We start from the raw sequence: 19546 nt of genomic DNA on the forward strand, positions 1-19546 counted from the left end.
GGGCCTGATGAAATGCATCCTAGAATACTCAAGGAGCTGATAGAGGAGGTATCTGAGCCGTTATCTATCATCTTTGGAAAATCATGGGAGACAGGAGAGATTCCAGAAGACTGGAAAGGGGCAAATATAGTGCCTATCTATAAAAAGGGGTCACGTGAGAATGTTGTGGTTGACGCAGCCCTCGATGCCGTCGAGCTCCTACCAGTAATGGATGAACTGGATCAAGAACCGACTGTGGATGAACTGAAGAGAGCCATCGACAGCATTGCAGCAGGAAAGGCCCCTGGTCAGGATGGTATACCACCAGAGGTAATCAAATGCGCCGCGGACACACTCCTGGAACCCCTGCATGAGCTACTGTGCCTGTGCTGGAAAGAGGGTGAGGTTCCACAGGATATGTGTGACGCTAACATTGTAACGTTGTATAAGAACAAAGGAGAGAGAAGCTACTGCAACAACTACCGTGGAATCTCCCTCCTAAGCGTCACTGGTAAACTGTTCTCTCGCGTCATCCTTGGCAGACTCCAGAAGATTGCTGAGAGGGTGTACCCCGAATCGCAGTGCGGATTCCGCGCAGAGAGGTCTACCGTTGACATGGTCTTCTCTCTAAGGCAGCTGCAGGAGAAGTGCAGGGAGCAGAGAAAGCCACTCTACATAGCCTTCATCGACCTGACCAAGGCTTTTGACTTGGTCAGCAGGGATGGTCTGTTCAAGCTGCTCCACAAGATAAGCTGTCCTCCACGGTTACTGAAGATGATCCAGTCGTTCCACGAAAACATGAGAGGAACCATCCAATATGATGGCGCATTATCGGATGCTTTCAGAATCAGGAGCGGCGTCAAACAAGGATGCTTGCTTGCTCCGACATTGTTTGGGATCATCTTCGCACTCCTCCTGAAGCATGCCTTTGGATCTTGCTGCACACAAGATCTGATGGGAAACTGTTTAACCTTGCAAGGCTGAAAGCTAAGACTAAGGTGCGAGAAGTCCTCATCAGAGACATGCTGTTCGCAGACAATGCTGCTGTAGTGTCTCACACAGAAGGCCAGCTTCAAAAACTTCTGGATCGGTTCTCCAAAGCGTGCAAGGACTTTGGGCTTACCATCAGCCTAAAGAAGACGAACGTACTCGGTCAGGATGTTGCTGAATCCCCATCAATCAGCATTGACAACTATATGTTAGAGGTTGTCCACGAGTTCGTTTACCTCGGGTCCACCATCACTGACACCCTGTCGTTGGACACTGAGCTAAATAGGAGGATCGGAAAAGCGGCCACAACTCTGTCCAGACTCAGCAAGAGAGTGTGGAATAACAACAAGCTGTACACTCACACCAAAATGCAAGTCTACAGAGCCTGCATCCTCAGCACCCTCCTTTATGGCAGCGAGACTTGGACCCTGTATGCCCGCCAGGAAAATAGGCTGAACGTCTTCCACTTGCGCTGCCTCAGGCGCATCCTTGGAATATCATGGAAGGACAGAGTGACCAACACAGCCGTCCTCGAGCAAGCTGGAATCCCAACCATGCACACCCTCCTCAGGCAGCATCGGCTCCGCTGGCTTGGCCATGTCCACAGGATGAACGATGGAAGGATTCCAAAAGACATCCTGTATGGTGAGCTAGCCTCTGGCAAAAGACCCCCCGGATGCCCCCAGTTGCGTTACAAAGATGTCTGCAAGAGAGACCTCAGAGAGGTAGACATCGAGCTGGACAACTGGGAAGAACTAGCAGATGACCGCAGAAGATGGAGGCAGGGGTTACACAAGGGCCTTCAGAAGGGCGAGTTGAAGATCAGACAGCTAGCAGAGGAGAAGCGAGCGCACAGAAAGCACAATAAGGACTTGCCAGACACCCACTACATCTGCAAGAGATGCAGCAAGGACTGTCACTCTCGTGTGGGTCTTTATAGTCACAATAGACGCTGTAAATGAAGTCTTCAATTGAAACTTTTAAGGGCGCGATCCATAGTCTATGCAGACTGAAGGATGCCTACTACTACTGCTATAAAAAGGGGAATAAGAATAATCCAGGGAACTACAGGCCAGTCAGCTTAACTTCTGTGCCAGGAAAGATAATGGAGCAGGTAATTAAAGAAATCATCCTGCAAGCACTTGAAAGGTGGTAAGGTGATAAGGAACAGCCAGCATAGATTTGTAAAGAACAAATCATGTCAAACCAATCTGATAGCTTTCTTTGATAGGCTAATGAGCCTTGTGGATCAGGGAGAAGCGGTAGATGTGGTATACCTACACTTTACTAAAGTATTTGATAACGGTCTCGCAGGATATTCTTATAAAAAAAAAAAACAAAAACCTAGGCAAATACAATTTAGATGAGGCTACTATAAGGTGGGTGCATGACTGGTTAGATAACCATACCCAGAGAGTAGTTCTTAATGGTTCTCAATCCTGCTGAAAAAGTATAACAAGTGGGTTTCCGCAGGGGTCTGTTTTAGGACTGGTTCTGTTCAATATCTTCATCAACAATTTAGATATTGGCATAGAAAGTATGCTTATTGTGCTTGCAGATGATACCGAGCTGGGAGGGGTTGCAACTGCTTTGGAGGATAGGGTCGTAATTCAAAATGATTTGGATAAATTGGAAAAATGGTCTGAAGTAAACAGGATGAAGTTTAATGAGGAAAAAATGCAAAGTGCTCCACTTGGGAAGGAACAGTCAGTTTCACGCACAGAATGGGGAGCGACTGTCTCTGAATGACTACCGCAGAAAGGGATCTAGGGGTTATAGTGTACCACAAGCTAAATATAAGTCAACAGTGTGGTGCTGTTGCAAAAAAAGCAAACATGATTCTGGGATGCATTAACAGGTGTGTTGTGAACAAGACATGAGAAGTCATTCTTCTGCTCTACTCTGCTCTGGTTAGGCGTCAGCTGGGCTATTGTGTCCAGTTCTGGGCACCGCAGTTCAAGAAGGATTAGGAGAAATTAGAGAGGGTCCAGAAAAGAGCAACAAAAATGATTAAAGGTCTAGAGAATGTGACCTATGAAGAAAGGCTGAAAGAATTGGGCTTGTTTACTTTGGAAGAGAGAAGGTTGAGGGGAGACATGATAGCAGTTTTCAGGTATCTAAAAGGGTGTCATAAGGAGGAGGGAGAAATCTTGTTCTTCTTGGCCTCTGAGGATAGAGCAAGAGGCAATGGGCTTAAACTGCAGCAAGGGAGGTTTAGGTTGGACATTAGGAAAAAGTTCTTAACTGTCAGGGTGGTCAAACAGTGGAATAAATTGCCAAGGGAGGTTGTGGAATCTCCATCGCTGGAGATATTTAAGAACAGGTTAGATAGATGTCTATCAGGGATGGTTTAGACCATGGATGTCCAACCTTTTGGCTTGCCTGGGCCGCATTGAGTGAAGAGGAATTTTCTTGGGCTGCATATAAAATATATAATATAGTTAATGTATATAAATCACATAATAATGTTAAGCTTATGATCTTGTGAGGCCGCATTACTAGCTGTCCAGGGCTGCATGCAGCCCATGGGCCACGGGTTGGACACGTTTGGTTTAGACAGTACTTGGTCCTGCCATTAGGGCAGGGGTCTGGACTCGATGGCTTCTCGAGGTTCCTTCCAGTCCTAGTATTCTGTGATTCTATTTAGTTTGCAGAAGAGAAGACTGAGGGACGATTTGATAGCAGCTTTCAGCTTCCTGAAGGTGGGTTCCAAAGGGGATAGAGAGAGGACATTCACAGTAGTGACAGATGGCATAACAAGGAGCAATGGTCTGAAGTTACAAAGGAAGAGGTGTAGGTTGGATATTAGGAAAAACTATTTCACCAAGAGAGTGGTGAAGCAGTGAAATGCTTTAGCTAGAGAGATTGTGGAATCTCCAACCCTAGAGGTTTTTAAATCCCAGCTTGACAAAGTCCTGGCTGGGATGATTTGGTTAGACGTGATCCTGCTTTAGGCAGGGGCCTGGACTAGATGACCTCCTAAGGTTCCTTCCAGTCCTAGGATTCTATGATTCTATGAAATGCAAAGAAATGGTTCTGTGAGCATTGTCGTTTGAAATGTTCCTTAATTTTGTGACTATTCTAGCACTTAAGCTTCTTTTCTGATTCCATTGCCAATGTTATTCTCTCTCAAACACTGGAAGATTTTCCATATTGTCTTCCCCCTGCCCCCTCCAGTACACAGAACATCCATGGATAGGGGAATCAATTTAAAGAAAATGTTTTTTTTTTTTTAATTTAAATTGGATCTTATATTTAAATTAAAATTTTGAAATTCTGACAGTCTATGTTAAGGTAGGAATTTACTATATTAAAATAATTCAGATTAATATTAAACAATAACATTAAGCAAGACATGGTTGCTGTCAAAGTTTTAAAGTAAGTTGAACCACTGAACTTTAGAAATTAGTGGCTAACTGCCTAAAACCTGATTGTGGTAAACTGCCAAATCAGCTTTTGACAACAGAACCACTTTTCTTCAGTTTATTCAGCTATTTGAATTCAATGACTAGGTTATTCAAAGTTGAGATACCAAATGAGAGCTGAAAATGAGAAATATGGTTTTTCCTCTTCCAATACATAAATAAAAACCAGAGGTGGGAGAGGGTGAGAGTAGTGGCAGAGTAGTGCATCCCTAACTCCCACTCTGAGCACATTAGATGGCATGACCTACTGGAAGTTTTAACATAAATTTCCTATACTGCTTTCCTGTTGAATTCAGATTGGAAACTTAGCTGCAATAGTCTTCAATACTAAATAGTGAAACATTAGAAACATTCTATAAAATGAAGGCTATTGATACCTACTTATATTTAACTTCCGGGGCAAGTACCACCTCACATTTGATGACCTGTGACGAGAAGTGTCCATTTCCTGCTCATGGCTTCCATTACATCTTATCTGAAATATTTATATTGGTGACAACAACTCTACCAAAATTGCCCTTCCATTTTGTGTAATTTATTTTGACAAGTGCCACTTCTTCATGTTGCAATTTTGATATATTTAGAATCCCTTTTTAATAGCCAAATGTTGCACAATATGGGGTTTGTTCAGCAGAAAAAAACCTTTTACTGTTTTGATTGTATAATCCACTATAACAGTTTAAATATTTATGGAAAAGGATCTAATGTTTATATATGTTATGTGGGCTGCTGGTGTTGCAACAGCACTTTCAAATCTGTCTGTAAATGATAGCTGATTTCATTCCATTTAGAAGGCTGAAAATCATTAACTTAAAAAGATCAGATATGAGTACTGCTAAAGAGATGTAATCTGTTCTCCATTGAGCATCTTTGTTTGTATTAGAGCACAGGTCATATAATTTTGTACTATGATTAAATTGTCATGAACATAAAAATATGACTGCCTAATATACACCTGGTGTTATCTAGAATGATAGAGCTTGATTGGCCCTGCTCCCAACAAGCACAGCCTGTAATCTAATCATTTTTATATATAATGAGAATGACCAGTGGATGGATTTATCTCAGGGAATCCAATATGTAAATATTCAGTACTGAGTGAACATAGTGCAGGTTCAGATCCTGACCTTGCAGTTGGATTCATATGCACAGATGTGTTTGCCTGTGCAGAGCTAATGAAAGGAACAAAAGTCTTAATAGACAGTGATAATTTATATGACAGTATGTGTAAGTTTCCAATTCTCTGGGCAATAACTTTTATCACTTCTATCTTCAAAGAACGTTGTGTGACATGAGTCAGGGGTCAGCAATCTTTCTGAGGCAAAGTGCCAAAATTTGGCTTTTTGACCTCTGTGTACAGTCCGAGTGCTGGTGGTATTTTTAAAAGTCACTAACAGTCCTACTTACAACAGCTTCATTAATAAATAAAGATGCAGAGCTTTACCGTTTAGATGGTGATTGGCAGCATTAGCTGGTCTTTTGTCCATCTGCAGGTGATATGGCTTTGAGCAAGTTCCTGAGTGCATGGGGAGGAGGGGCCAGGCTGAGCTCCCACCTCATGTGCTGTCAAAAATTGTATTGAGTGCCACTCTTGGGACCTGTGCCAGGAGTTGCTGACCCCTGACATAAGCTAATTATCTGTCTGATTTTTTAAGAGCAGCAATTACACTGTTCTGTGTTCACAGTCTACTATAGATGCTTGAGAGTTGCTAATTTAATCATGCGGTAGACCCTCTGACTTACACACACCAGAGGTATAACTGACCCATCAACCACACACCTCATTTGGAAACAGAAATATACTGTCAAGCAGCAGCAGAGACCAAAAAAAAACCAACCAAACAAAAACCACCAAAAACAAAAGCAAACAAAAAACCAAATACGGTTAAAAAGGAAAAGGCCATATTTTTCTTCTGCATAATAGAGTATCAAAGTTGTATTAAGTCAACATTCAACTGTAAACTTTCGAAAGAACAATCATAGTGTGTTATTCAGAGTTATGAACAGCCTCCATTCTTGCGGTGTTCATAACTCTGAGTGTCTGTAAGTGTCTTGTGTTTGTTTAGAAATCTTCTTGGTCAATTTCACTTGATAGTCTCAACATTCTTTAGGAGTGTGAGTATATTTGACTTTCAGAATATGACAGTTTTAAAAAGCATGCATACAGTACGTACTTTTGAAACATGCACAAATAAATTTAGGTAATTTGGTCGGAGCTTCTTGGTTTCTATGATTGTGACTACACAGATTTGTCAAGAGTCTCATAGAATAACTGAAAACACAAACACTTTTTCAAAGAGAATTCTTGAATAGCCTTTAATTTTAAATAGCCTTTAATTTTAGGATCAGCTGTATCAGTTTTAGGCGATAAAAACCAATATTAAATAAACCCAACATACTTTACATAAAACCACGCAGTATTTTTTCTGACTTTCATGAAAATACTTTAAGTGATTAGGCTAATTATAGTCTAGTTTTTCCCAGGTGTAGTCTTGAAGCTTTGGCAAGGGCTGATACCTCACCCATAATGATACTTCAAAAGCACTGGTTTTGGATTTGGAATAAGTAGGTAGACAGTAGATAACACTAGCGTACTGCTGCCCAGCCTGTAGGCTTTTATGGTTTAGGTATGGATTGAGATTTGACCATAAGTTGCAAAAGCCTAGTGAAAGGATTTAATACAGTGACTTGTTACTCCTTCTTCTCATTATGAGTGTTGTTCAATATCAGGGTAGCACCCAAAGGGTCCAGTACAACCGGGGGTAAGACACTACTTGATCCTAAGGGCTTACAGTCCACGGAAATTAATCTCCTTGCTTACTCTTATTAACTTCCCCATTCCTGCCATTCTTTACGCTCCCTTACTTCTAATTTAAAAGAAACCACAAATCAGATAACTAACAAAGCTGTTCCAATTCTTCACCAGATTAATTTGTTTGTGCATTGCAACCCTGTTCCCTACCCAGTTTTGCAGCTTTTTGCTTGTAAACATTCTGTGACAGGGCTTTTACCTTATCTTTTTGCCCAGACCAACACTTGGTATTCTGAGACCCTGTTTTCAGTTGCTTGTAACTTTGTCATCCTTTAACAGTTTGTGTGAAATTTGCCGTGCTGGGTCTCTGCCTCAGGTTGATTTTCTCTTTCAGAGAGGAGGAAAGGGAAAGAGTTTCCATCAAACTGAGTTCAGTCTTTTCCAAGAATGAGAGTAGGGAAAGGTATATTGTTTGCTCATTTTAAAAATTCTGGTGGTGGTGTCTTTGAACATTTCAAGCATAGCCGTGCTTTGAAACAGACTTGAACTTTGACATGGATAGGCTTTATTTTCAGGATTCTGAATCTGGCCTTTCCTGTGAAGATCTGCCCAAACGTGGCAAAGTCGTAAGGCTTAGAAAAATTCCAGTTTGCCTGTGTTCAGTAGAGACTTGCTAGAGCTTTACAGTGAAAAATTCCGGAGATTCCATTCTCAAGGAACAGGCTTCAGTCAGGGGCTACAGGGTTCTTGGAAGACTTTCTATGCCATTGCTGCTCTGGATTGGGCTGGGGCTAGGAACAGAAAGTGACAGCAGGAAACTATTTCACCTGTGCAGTCACTGGTGCCTGGAGTGAGCTCAGGCAGCATGGAGGAGGAAGCTGCCAGTTTCATACACAAGGGAGACAGGAGACAGATCCAGTGGGGAGAGAAGCAGATTGGGGGACACAGCCTTACTGGGAGATGGAAACTGGGACTAGGAGCAGGACTATGAGGGAGAGTGGGACTAGGTGGGCAAGGAGGTAGACTGGGATCCAATAGGATGGAGATTAGGTAGTGAGGGGAAGGAACATGGGATCTGATGAGCCAGGATGCAGGGCTGGGTAAGAACAGACATTGAACAAGGAGCTTAGGGGAGAACTGCAACTGACTGGACAAGAAGCCAGTTAGTGTGGGGGACTGCTGGGACAAGAATCCTATTCCAGGAGACTGGAACTGTGGGCTAGTAGGGATGAAAGGTAGAAGGCAACTGTACATGGGATGCTGAGCACATGGCACAATGAGCCAAGAGTAGGGGAATAGAAATGGCTGGGCAAGGACATGGGACCAAAGAGTAGTTGGTGTGTGAGGGGATGTGAGATTCTCTGAGCAAGGAAACTGGCTGGGAGTGGGGAGTAGGAAGAAGACTGGCACAGTGTGTCTAGTGGGGGAATAGGGTTGTGTGAGCACTGGGACTTGAATGAGAGGCCCTAGAAGTGGTGACTAGGAATGATTAAGAGACGAGACTGGGGCAAGGCCAGTAGAGAGAGAGTCAATATGGGGCTATAGACAGTCTGGGGTAGTTGTGAGCGAGGGGTAAAGCTTGTGGAGAATGGGCAGAAGAATCTCTGCCCCCTAGAGCTAGAGCACACTCCTGTCCAGGGTCTGAAATGGAACTCAGGATTTCTGAGTTTCATCAGTCCTCTGCTGTCAGCAAAGGTCTGTCTCTTTCTGACTTTACAGCAATAATGTGCTGAATTGCTTTGAGTATACTGTGTATGGGTCCATCTACACTACAACAATCTCTCAACAGAAGTTACTGTTAGAAAAAATCTTCTGGCAAAACTTCTGTTGACAGATTATGTCCGCACACAAAAGCGGATCAAAAAATCGATCATTTCCGTTGACAGAAAGCAGCCGGACTGCCCAACCATTCTCTTTGACAGAACCGTCGCCCAGAAGCTCAGCAAAGAGGGCTTCCTGGTGACCCAGAAGCCCTGTTTGTTGACAGAGGGCCCTCTGGAGCATCTACATGGCTTTTTTGTTGACAGAAACTGTCAACAAAGGTGTTATTCCTCATTGCAGAGAGGCAGAATGCTGTCAGTGAAGTGCCAAGCTTTGTCAACAGTGTTTACAAAGCATATTTTGTGTGCAGATGCTCTGAGAGTTTTCTCAACAAAACCCTGTGGTTTTGTTTTTTTTTTGTTTGTTTGTTTGTTTTCCAACAAAACTCTCTCGTGTAGACATAGTCTGTGAGTCCATACTTGATTTATTGCGAGTACCTTGCTGGCCCTTTTTATCCATGTCTCTAATTCTTAACACAATTGCCTTTCTCAGTAGTAAAGTTTGTATTGCAGACTTAAATCAGGTAAATGGTGTTTCCTGTAGCTGCAGAAATGCTGATTTGTTTGTGTCTTTACTTACAGCTTTTACGAGAATTGAAGCACCCCAATGTGATTGCGTTACAGAAGGTTTTCCTTTCTCACAGTGATAGAAAGGTTTGGCTGCTGTTTGATTACGCCGAACATGATTTGTGGGTAAGTGCAAATATTGTGGTGTTTTTGAAATCTTTATATTATGTTCATATGTGACACTGAGATGAGTCTGTGTATATATGTTGCCTATCATTAAGATTGTAACTGAAGGCCAATTTTGGCCTTCCTTCTAATATCCATGAAAAATGCCATATCAGCTTCAAATATGGGAGATTAGATTTGAAGGCAATATTGAATATTCTTTCCAAATTTGAAGAAAATAGGTTAAGAGGTTCCCGAATTGTCATTCTAAAGCTGAATAGGACATGAATGATTTCTGGAGATTTTTAAAAATTAAAGCATTTATCTTTAGCCCATTTCCTCAAGGTGAAAATACGTCAGGGGCAGGAAGGTAATTTTTATACCAAAAGTCTGCTCTGTTATAGACTGAGATTTGTTTGCAACATTGCTTTTTGGATTTGAGACCAGTTTCTCAAACTCCATTTCCCCAACCAAAAGGCATAGATTGCTTAGATCGAAGGGCCTGGTTCGAGCTCAAAAGAGAACAAAATATAATAAGAATAATTTGCTGTGAATTAGTTCCTTTGAAAATGGTCTTGTCACTTTTGTCCTTGCCAGTGTCAGTCCAAATTTTATTACAAAGGTGTCACTGATATGGAAGTGAGCGTCACTAATGATACTTTTAATGTTGGTGGCAGATTGTTGAATTGCTTGTGATTACAAGTATGTTAGATAATGAGAGCTATTTATATAAGAGATAATCAGAAGTTTATTACCAAGGAAAGTAAACACAGACTGTGCACAAAATAAGAGACATTTTAGAGTGAATCAAGTCATGAGATTTCATCCTGAATATAATCTCATTGATTCAGCTTGCTTGGACACAGTCTTGCATTGAATTACTTCTGAAGGTTTTTCAACAGATTACACAAAAAAGTTTATACTCTTCACAGCTAATAACTAAGTGCTGTATTGAAACATGGAGATATACCTATCTCATAGAACTGGAACAAACCTAAAGAAGTCATCGAGTCCAGGCCCCTACACCCACAGCAGGACTGATCTCTAACATACTCCCCCCCGCCCTCCAAATCTAACCTGCCCCGGAACCTTGAAAGGTCCCATCAAGGATTGAGCTCACGATCCTGGGAATTACAAGGCCAATGTGCTAACCACTGAACTATTCCTCCCCTCCAACAGTAGTGCAGTGCTAAGTAGTAGAAGTTTACATGCTTAGAATTTAAATAATCCTGTCCATCAGTTGCATTGACTTGCTTTTTTAGAATACTCACCAAAATCATTTTACTGATGAATTGAGTGACTTGTTCAGGAACCTTTTTCAATTATTTTTGCTCTTCTAATTTTTTGTTGCATGTGTTACTTAACACTTTGTGAAAAACACTGCATAACTAATCTATGAGAAATGAGTATGTTTAAATGATCTCACCACTTCTTATGAGTCTGGATGTTACGTAGTCCTAGTTTCTTTAGTTGATATGTATCATTTGATCTGTAATGTTTGCTACGTTGGCTGTATCTGTTCTCTCACTTTCTCCTCACTCCTTTCCATGCAACATGTGCTGCTTGAATGGTTTTTCTTTCCCATGCACCTGGTCACATCTCTCCTCTTTAATCTTTACAAGAACTCTCCCTTTTCTCTGCATAGAATCAGATACCTTCAAGGCCTTCCATAACTTGGTTCTTGCCTAAACTTTTGACCACATTACCTTTACAAACCTCTTGTTCCTCCCAGTTCTCCCAAGCATCGCTTCTGACTTCCCCTTTTGTCTCTTTTGCTCACTCCCAACTTTGTGTCTTTTTTCATGCTGCCTCCTACACAGGAACAACCTCCCAGTTAACGTAGGTAAAGCACCTTCACTCTCCTTCAAAAAGCTCCTTAAAAATCCACATTTTTTGTGATGCATTTCAGTAGTTGTCCACTTGTAGCTCTGTGTTGTGGTGTTTTGCATTTCCTGTGCTGTACAACCTGGACCCTTAAAACTTTTGGGGAACAGAATTTACTTGTTTTGCACAGGTTGTGGTTTTTTGGTTTTTTTTTTTTTAAACTGAACAGCTCTATATACTCTAATAGCATTTCCCAAAACAAAATAAGTGTATTTAAAGCCTTTATCTGCTTGAAAATATTTATTTCAAGTTGTGGGATAACATATGCTTTCACTAAAGAGTTTAAATTAAATTTTGGCCACCTAAACTAGTGTGTTTTAATTATCAGTGTCACTGAGCATCTATAACTGTTAATGGTATCAATGAAAACTGGAAATGTGCATCTCATATAAACATTAGGCCATGTTATTTAACATAGTTTTCTTTAGGCTTCAATTAGAAAATTGTGACTAGAGATAAATAATGAAGTGTGCTAGATATTATCTTATGTATTTTTGTAGTGCAATAAAGCTCAACCTATTTTAATGAACAAAAATGATGATTACATTTTATTAAAATTCTTTTGTGATGGATAGGAACAACCCCTTTTTTTTTTGTTCAGCATCTTTAATGTAGAAAGTATCACATACCACCTCGTATCTGATGACAGATATAGTAATTATGAAGTTTACTTCTAATTTGTTAGTAGCTGTAATTTATCTTGTTAGCATGTGCAGTTGTCATAAGTTGTCTGTCTTTATCAATATTTTATTATCCCTCCCTGCAAATGTATTACTTACCCATTTGTTAAGTAATCTAATCACACTGCACCCCCAAACACCTCTTAAATTGTACCAAACAGGCAGAACAAAATAATCTGTGTGATTATGAAGAAAGTATATTTGTTCATAGAGAAACTTCGACTATGTAGCAATTCATTGAACCAATACCGTAGTAATACTTGGTTTTATACTGTAATTCCAAAATCCTTAATATAATTGACAAAAGGCTTCCATATGTTAATAAATAAATTCTATCTTAGAGAAAGTCTCTCTCTCGGGGGTGCATTTTCTTTACCAAGTCTAATGGCTTTCTTTTTGATCACTTTTAATCTTATTTGTATGTAGGCTGTGTTTCTTGATTAAATGGTCTTTAGATCAGAAGTATCATTAATTTTACGTACCACAGAGTTAGTCAAAAAGACCATGGCTGTGTTTCCAGTTGCTTCTTTCCATTCCACTGATATGACATTACAGTCCTATAAAATGTGTTTCATGAATGAGACATATCCAAGTGTAAATTCCTAAACCAGCGTTGAGCTACTTACTGGTGCCAAGAGTGGCATGTGAGCTGATTATCATTGGCAAGTGAGGTGAAAGCTCACTCTTCCCCCTTGGCCCCTGTGCAGCCGGGAGCTTGCTCAAAGCCATCCCATCTGTGGATTAACAAAAGATGAGCCAATGCTACCAACCACCACCTAAATGGTAGAGTTCTGCATCTTTATTTATTTATTAACAAACATGTTGTAAGTAGGACTGTTGGTGACTTTAAAAAGAATGATCCGCAATCGGACCATACACAGAGATCAAAAGGTCAAATTTACACACTCTGCCTCTGAAAGTTTGCTGACTCCTATCCTAGATCATTCTACCTGTTTTCTGCAATGCCAAATGCTGACCATGTAAACATTTTTAAAAAGGCAATTTTAAAAGCCTTTCTTGCATTTTTTTTTAATTCAGCAACTATGTTGACCTATTCAGTTTTCATATAATTTTCTCTGTTCTGTCTCAGTTGATGGTTTTATACTGCTTTTTGTCACTTCCTTTGTGTCATAAGCATTTTCAACATCACTTTGAAAATTTATCCCCTGTATATTTTAGAAAGTTGGTCTGTTTGATCAAGAATTTCTCCTAAATGATACGAGCTAGAACCACCAAATTGGGTGTACAGCTTCCTCTTATCATAACTTAAGGAAACATAAGGGTTTGGATATGCCAGGAAAATGGGATGTGCCTGGATTGCTTCTCTTGAAACAAAACAGAAAAAAGAACCACCAAATCAAGTACAGTCCTCAAAAATTGACACAACTGATTGATTGTTGAAAGAGACTGAACTAACATGAAACTGGAATAGGATTGTTTCTCAATAAACCTTAGAGAAAAGGGGTAAAATGGAGAAATTTAGAGTACTGTTCTGTTTTGGCACAGCTAATTCAATACTTAAGGTTTAAAAGCTAAAAGAAAATGTTATTGTAAATCAAATTGACTGTAGCTCCCCCCACTTTTTTTGTTAAAACATAGCAAATAAGAATTTATAGGGCTGAAAGAAAAAAATACACTGGATGGAATTTTCATTTAAAAAGTTTACTAAAAATTAAACAGGCAAATTTTAACAATCTCTTCTTAAAAGAAATCTGAAGGAAAAATTAACTTAATAAAAAACCCTGTATTTTTGAAAAATACAATCATTTAAATTATGTACATTTTGATGTTAAAAAAAAAAATCAACAACCTTGACTTATGGACTTGAGCAACGTCAGGTAAATCTCCTAGTAAGAAAAAATTAAGCGCGATAGCCAATTCTGTCTATTTTAGTAATTTTTTTAAAGAAGGCCACAGATGAGATCTTGTTAGAGATGATGTTTTTATTAGCAAAAGTTATATATTTATAACCTTCCAGAAGGTCCAACGTGTAGGATTCCCAAATTGACTAGTTAACCTTTATGCCATCACTTTTATGAGAAGTATTTCCTTCATACACTCTGACTGAAATACTGAACAGGTCTCTTCATCCTATATATTCTGTTTTACAGCTTCCTATTTGCTAAACTCATTTCTTGCTCTTAAAAAATTAATATCCATTTTACTTTTTTAAAATGGTGTGATATCTTTCATATGGCTCAGAACTGATCCTCAGTTAGTTTTCTGTACATATTAGTGAAACTATTAATGTAAAAAAAGTTGATATAAAGTAAATGTTAGATGTTACACATACTCTGCTGTCTTAAAGAATAAGGATATAAGCATGTAGGGCTCATCTTTTGATTTTCATCTAGTAGTAGAACTGAGAAATTGTTATCATTTAGTTTACAAGGATAGCACAAGGGATCCTCTCTGAATCCAACTTTCCTAATTGCAATTGACTCATCATTCAAAAAACATTTACAATTTCACATAACAAACTTTAAAGGAAATAGTCTTGTAAATTTAACATTAATTATGAAGAGCCTGCTAGTAATACAAATAGTGCTGCAAATTTAAGTGGATTAAAACTCAGAACAGCTATGTTGGGTCAGACTTAAGGTCCATCTAGACCACTATCCTGTCTTCCGAGAGTGGCCAATTCCAGATTCCTCAGAAGGAATGAACAGAACTGGTAATCATCAAATGTTCCATCGTCTGTAGCCCATTCCCAGCTTTGGACAAGCAGAGGCTAGCCACACCATTCTTGCCTGTCTTGGCTAATAGCCATTGATGGACTTACTTCCTTGATTTTATCTAGCTCTTTTAACCCTGCTAGTTAATACTTCCTTTTGTTTGTTTTAAACCTGCTATTTCTTTATTTGGTGAACCATAATTCTTGTGTTAGGGGAACAAGTAGCTAACTTTTCCTTACTTTCTCCCCACCAGTCATGGCTCTCTAGATCTCTGTCATATCCCTCCTTAATCTTCTCTTTTCTAAGATGAAGAGTCCTGGTCTTGTTAAACTATTCTCATATGGCAGTTGTTCCATACTCCTAATCATTTTCCAATGCCAGGATATATTTTGGAGATGAGGCAACTACATCTGCATGCAGTATTCAAGATATGGGCATACCATGTATTTATAAAGAAGAAATAAGCTATTCTGTTGTATTCTGTACCCCCTTTTTAATAATTCCTAATCTTTGGTTTACTTTTTTGACTGTTGGTGTACATTAAGTGGATGTCCTGTGGCACCTTATAGAGTAACAGATATTTTGCAGCATAAGCTTTCGTGGGTGAAGACCCGCTTCATCATCTGCAAAATATCTGTTAGTCTATAAGGTGCCACAGGACTTCTTGTTGTTTTTGAAGATACAGACTAACTCAGCTACCTCTCTGATACTTATGGGGATGTTTTCAGAGAACTGTTCACAATGACTCAAAGATCTTCCTCTTGAGTGGTAACAGCTAATTTAGTCCCCCATCATTTTATATGTATAGTTGAGACTATATTTTCTGATATGCATTACTTTGCATTTATCGACATGAAAATGCATCAGCCATTTTGTTGCCTATTCACCTGGTTTTGTGAGATCTTGAATCAGTATTTTCCAGTAGTTAAGTCATATTCAGATCTGGTGCAATTTCATTGATTTTACTTGCTTGCATTGTCTGATTTTTAGCTGTTACTCATAAGGATAGCTCAAGCAAGAACAGGTCCCAAATATTTTTACATTACAGGTTCAGCACCTCTAATGCAGCACTTTCTGGACTGGTAACATCCGTGGTCTGGCATGATTTTAGTTAGCCAGATGTGCACTTAGCATGAGTATAGCCAAGTTTCCCATGATCTCATAAAGTTTGTACAGCCACCAGTCCTGTCTCTCAGTGTTCTGTGCTGTTACTTAGCTTTAATTTACCTCTAAATGTCGTCTAAGAGTGCAGTAAGCAGTGAGAGTGTTGGTAATGCTGCTAGACAGTATTGACCACGTGTGGTTCAGAAAATTATCTGGTTCAGCACTGGTCAGGTCTCATGGGTGCTGGACTAGAGAGGTTCAACTTATTCTTTAAATGTAGGCTTTTACTAACTATTACCTTTTGACTTTAAATGTAGCCTATTGACTACCTATTATTTGACCACCGTCATGTATTTTCAGATATTTCAGCAAGAATGTCCTCGTCCACAATGGCTCAAGATTAATGATTTTAAGAAAATCAGATCTTTATTTAAATCAGATTTTTTAAGTTTTGTTAAATTATCATTTGTTCTTTTTAAAAATCAGTTTGCGCTGAAATCTGAATTTAATACAAAACATGTCCTGTCTGAATTTATTACAATCTTTTAAATTATTTATATAAAATGTTCAATCTGTGAGCTTCTACAAAAACTTTGAGTTAAAGGCTGCTTTGCTAGGCGAAGGAAGAACTGGGGAAAACATTCAACTTTTGAGGGAAAGTTTTGTAAATGCGGCACAATAGCTCACACACTGTATTCTGGTCTTGATGCTTTGGTTATGCAGGGGCTGTGCTACTGGGTGCAAGAGAAATGTCAGAGTCATCAGAGGTATTGGGACTTGTCCCCAGACCCCAGAAACACCAACATGTAACTCATGGGGATCAATCACCAAGCACACCTAGCTATTGCTGTTTAATAGTTTATCCCCTACTTTCTCAGTTTTCAGTTTAAAGAAAATCACTCCAGTGAACAGGTGAAAGTCACATAGTAAGCACCTGGGACCTGAGTTTGCTGAAGTGCTAAATCAACTTCTGATAGCATTTGCCTTTGCTGCAGGTGCAAAAGGAATATTTTCTTCATTTGGACTAATTCGTTCAAAGTTGATTTGGAATGTAAGAAGATGGAAATTTCGTGTTTGTTATCACAAATTAAAAACAAGAAGGAAATAGATGAGCTCTATTAGTTTATAGAGGTTTTGAGACGTTTGAAGGATAGCCTAAATAACTTGACTTCAAAAGTCTTTTATAGCAGACAAAGGTCAGATTAATAGGTCTATAAAATTTGATGTCAACAGATGTCAACATAGCTGTCATATCTTTGATGGTAGATGTCCTATAGGGAGGAAAAGCCCCTTCTTTCACAATAGTAAATATCTACATTACAGCAGCACAGTTATAGAGCCACATCTCTGCTGCTCTTGCTTACCTAGTGTTAGACATACCCAACGCATACAGGAACTTAAGATCCTCCAGTCCTTTTCCCTGAGGCATATTTGAAAATATTTCCAGGCTCATCTGAAATAATCGGTTTAATTCACTGACTACAGTTAATCCTTCTGTTTAATATGTAATTTAGTTTTAAATGTGAAGCATATTTTAATAAAAGAAGTTTATGTATCCAAAACATTTAAGGTCAGTTTGTTTAATAATTTTTATATGCTGTTTTGTGTATTTGTTTAAATTCTAGTTACCAGCCTAATGCAGCTTGACACAAATGATGAGCAAAAAAAAATCTCGCAAATAAGCAGTGTATCATTCATCATTTTCTAACATACTAAACTACAATTAATAATTTGAAAATGTTAAGCTCTGTAATTGCTTACACAAATATATATAGTTCTTCTTCGAGTGGTCTCCGTGGGTGCTCCACAATAGGTGTCGGGCTCGCCCCGGCGCCGCAGTTCGGAAATTGTTCAGCAGTCTCCGTCGGGTCGCTCATGCGCCGATGCTCGTCGGCTCTTCGCGCGCTTATGGTCACGTGCGCGATCCGGTCCCCGCCAGTTCCTTCTCAACCGCCAACAGCTGCAGACGGAATCCTCTCTGGCTCCAACGCCCGAGACAGATAAACTCATTTTATTCATGTTAATAGTTATAATAATAATAGTTAGCAGTTATATAGTTATTATAGTATTAGTTTACTGTGTTTATAGTTGGTTTTAGAAGTACAAGACTGTTTTAAGGATTGGAGTGGCCGCCTCCGGGCGGGCCTGCTCGTTTTGTCAAGCCTTCAAAGGCCAACAGTTGCTATTGTTTGGCAAATAGACTGTTAAGTGTGCTGTTAGCACTTAAGGACTCAGAGAGTCAAATTCTAACAATGTCGTCCCCCGGTTTTAAGAAGTGCGAATCTTGCCGGGAGGCCATGCCTGCTTCGGATGGCCACAGCAAATGCATCCGGTGCCTAGGGGAGACCCACGTTCCCCAGAAGTGCTCCCATTGCTCTAAATTAACTAATAGAGCTAGGAAAGATAGAGAGACGAGGCTAAAAATGCTGCTCTTTGACAAAGCACTTCAACCTGCCTCATCAGAGAATCCCCATAAGGAGGGCTCTTCAGGATTGCACAAGAGGAAGGCTGCCTCTTTGACCTCCTCTGTGCAGAAGAAGAGAAAAGCTTTTCCAGCTCGATCCCTGCCCGTTACCTCTGGGAGTGGGACGAGCGAAACAAAGGGCCCGGGCACGCGGGCTTCTTCTGCTGAGAAAGCTGTGGCGCGTGCACCCGCACAGGGGCCCACGGTTCTTAAGGAAACGGCACCGAGGGCTGTGCAGGCACCCAACAGACCGGCACTGGCTACTGCGGCACCGAAAGTTTCGGCTCCGACAGCACCGGAGCAACACTCAGCACGAAGCCCTACGGGGCCGAGCGAAGCACCACGAGCGGCACCAGGAACAACGGCACCGAGAACGACGGCACCGGGGGCAACAGAAACTAGCACGGCAACCACTATGGTGCTGAGCCTTCCGGCACCGATCAGACCACCAGTGATGCCTGAAAGAGCAAAAGCTAAAGCAAAGACCTGGCACTGTAGTCCCTCCCCTGAGGTAATTGCGCTGCCATTATTGCTGCGATCCCCACTGGAGATTCAACGAGCAGCAACACCTTCAGCCTGCCACAGGCGTCCATCTCCCTTTCTCCAAAGTTCATCTCATGAAGTTGCACGCTTCTCACCATCATCTAGCAGAGACCCCTATGAGTATTCTCACAGAGGCTCCCCCCATACGTCGGTGTCATCTCGACGGTCACGGCATTCCCTGCATCACCCTTACATCTTTGGGTCGTGGTCCAGGTCCCCATCACCGGCACCCTGTCCCTGTTGCTATGACTGCCACCTTTATACGGGACATCAACATAGGAGGTCTGCATCTCATCATAGATGTCCGTCAACTCCTCCTCAATGCCACAGTGCACAGCTTCCACCTGGGGGAACACCGCAAGTTTCCCAATCAGAGGCTGGATCAAAAGATTTTGAGTCTCACCTCGAAGCTTCAAAAGGGCAACCATATGAATACAGCCAGGATCCCGAGGAACTGGAGGAGAGATACCACAGTGATGCCTCCTCATCCTCTCCAGACGAAGCGGTGGTTCCTGGGAACATTTCCCCCCCAGATGACCTAAAACAATTCCAGGAGCT

At 40.5% G+C, this 19546-nt stretch overlaps 1 protein-coding gene across 6 annotated transcripts in view; it reads left to right on the forward strand.

Moving 5' to 3' along the window:
* Positions 1–19546, forward strand: part of CDK19 (cyclin dependent kinase 19) — a 192494-nt gene that overhangs the window by 71755 nt on the left and 101193 nt on the right. For all 6 annotated transcript variants that reach the window (XR_012645069.1, XR_012645070.1, XR_012645071.1 and 3 more), the window contains one exon: positions 9549–9659. Coding sequence is in view for 3 of the 6 variants with exons in the window: in XM_074990744.1 (XP_074846845.1) it covers positions 9549–9659 (111 nt within the window). In the remaining 3 variants the exon portion in view is untranslated. The remainder of the gene's footprint in view (positions 1–9548; positions 9660–19546) is intronic.

The sequence above is a fragment of the Carettochelys insculpta genome, chromosome 3, assembly GCF_033958435.1.
Source record: "Carettochelys insculpta isolate YL-2023 chromosome 3, ASM3395843v1, whole genome shotgun sequence".
Taxonomy (NCBI): Eukaryota; Metazoa; Chordata; order Testudines; family Carettochelyidae; genus Carettochelys; species Carettochelys insculpta.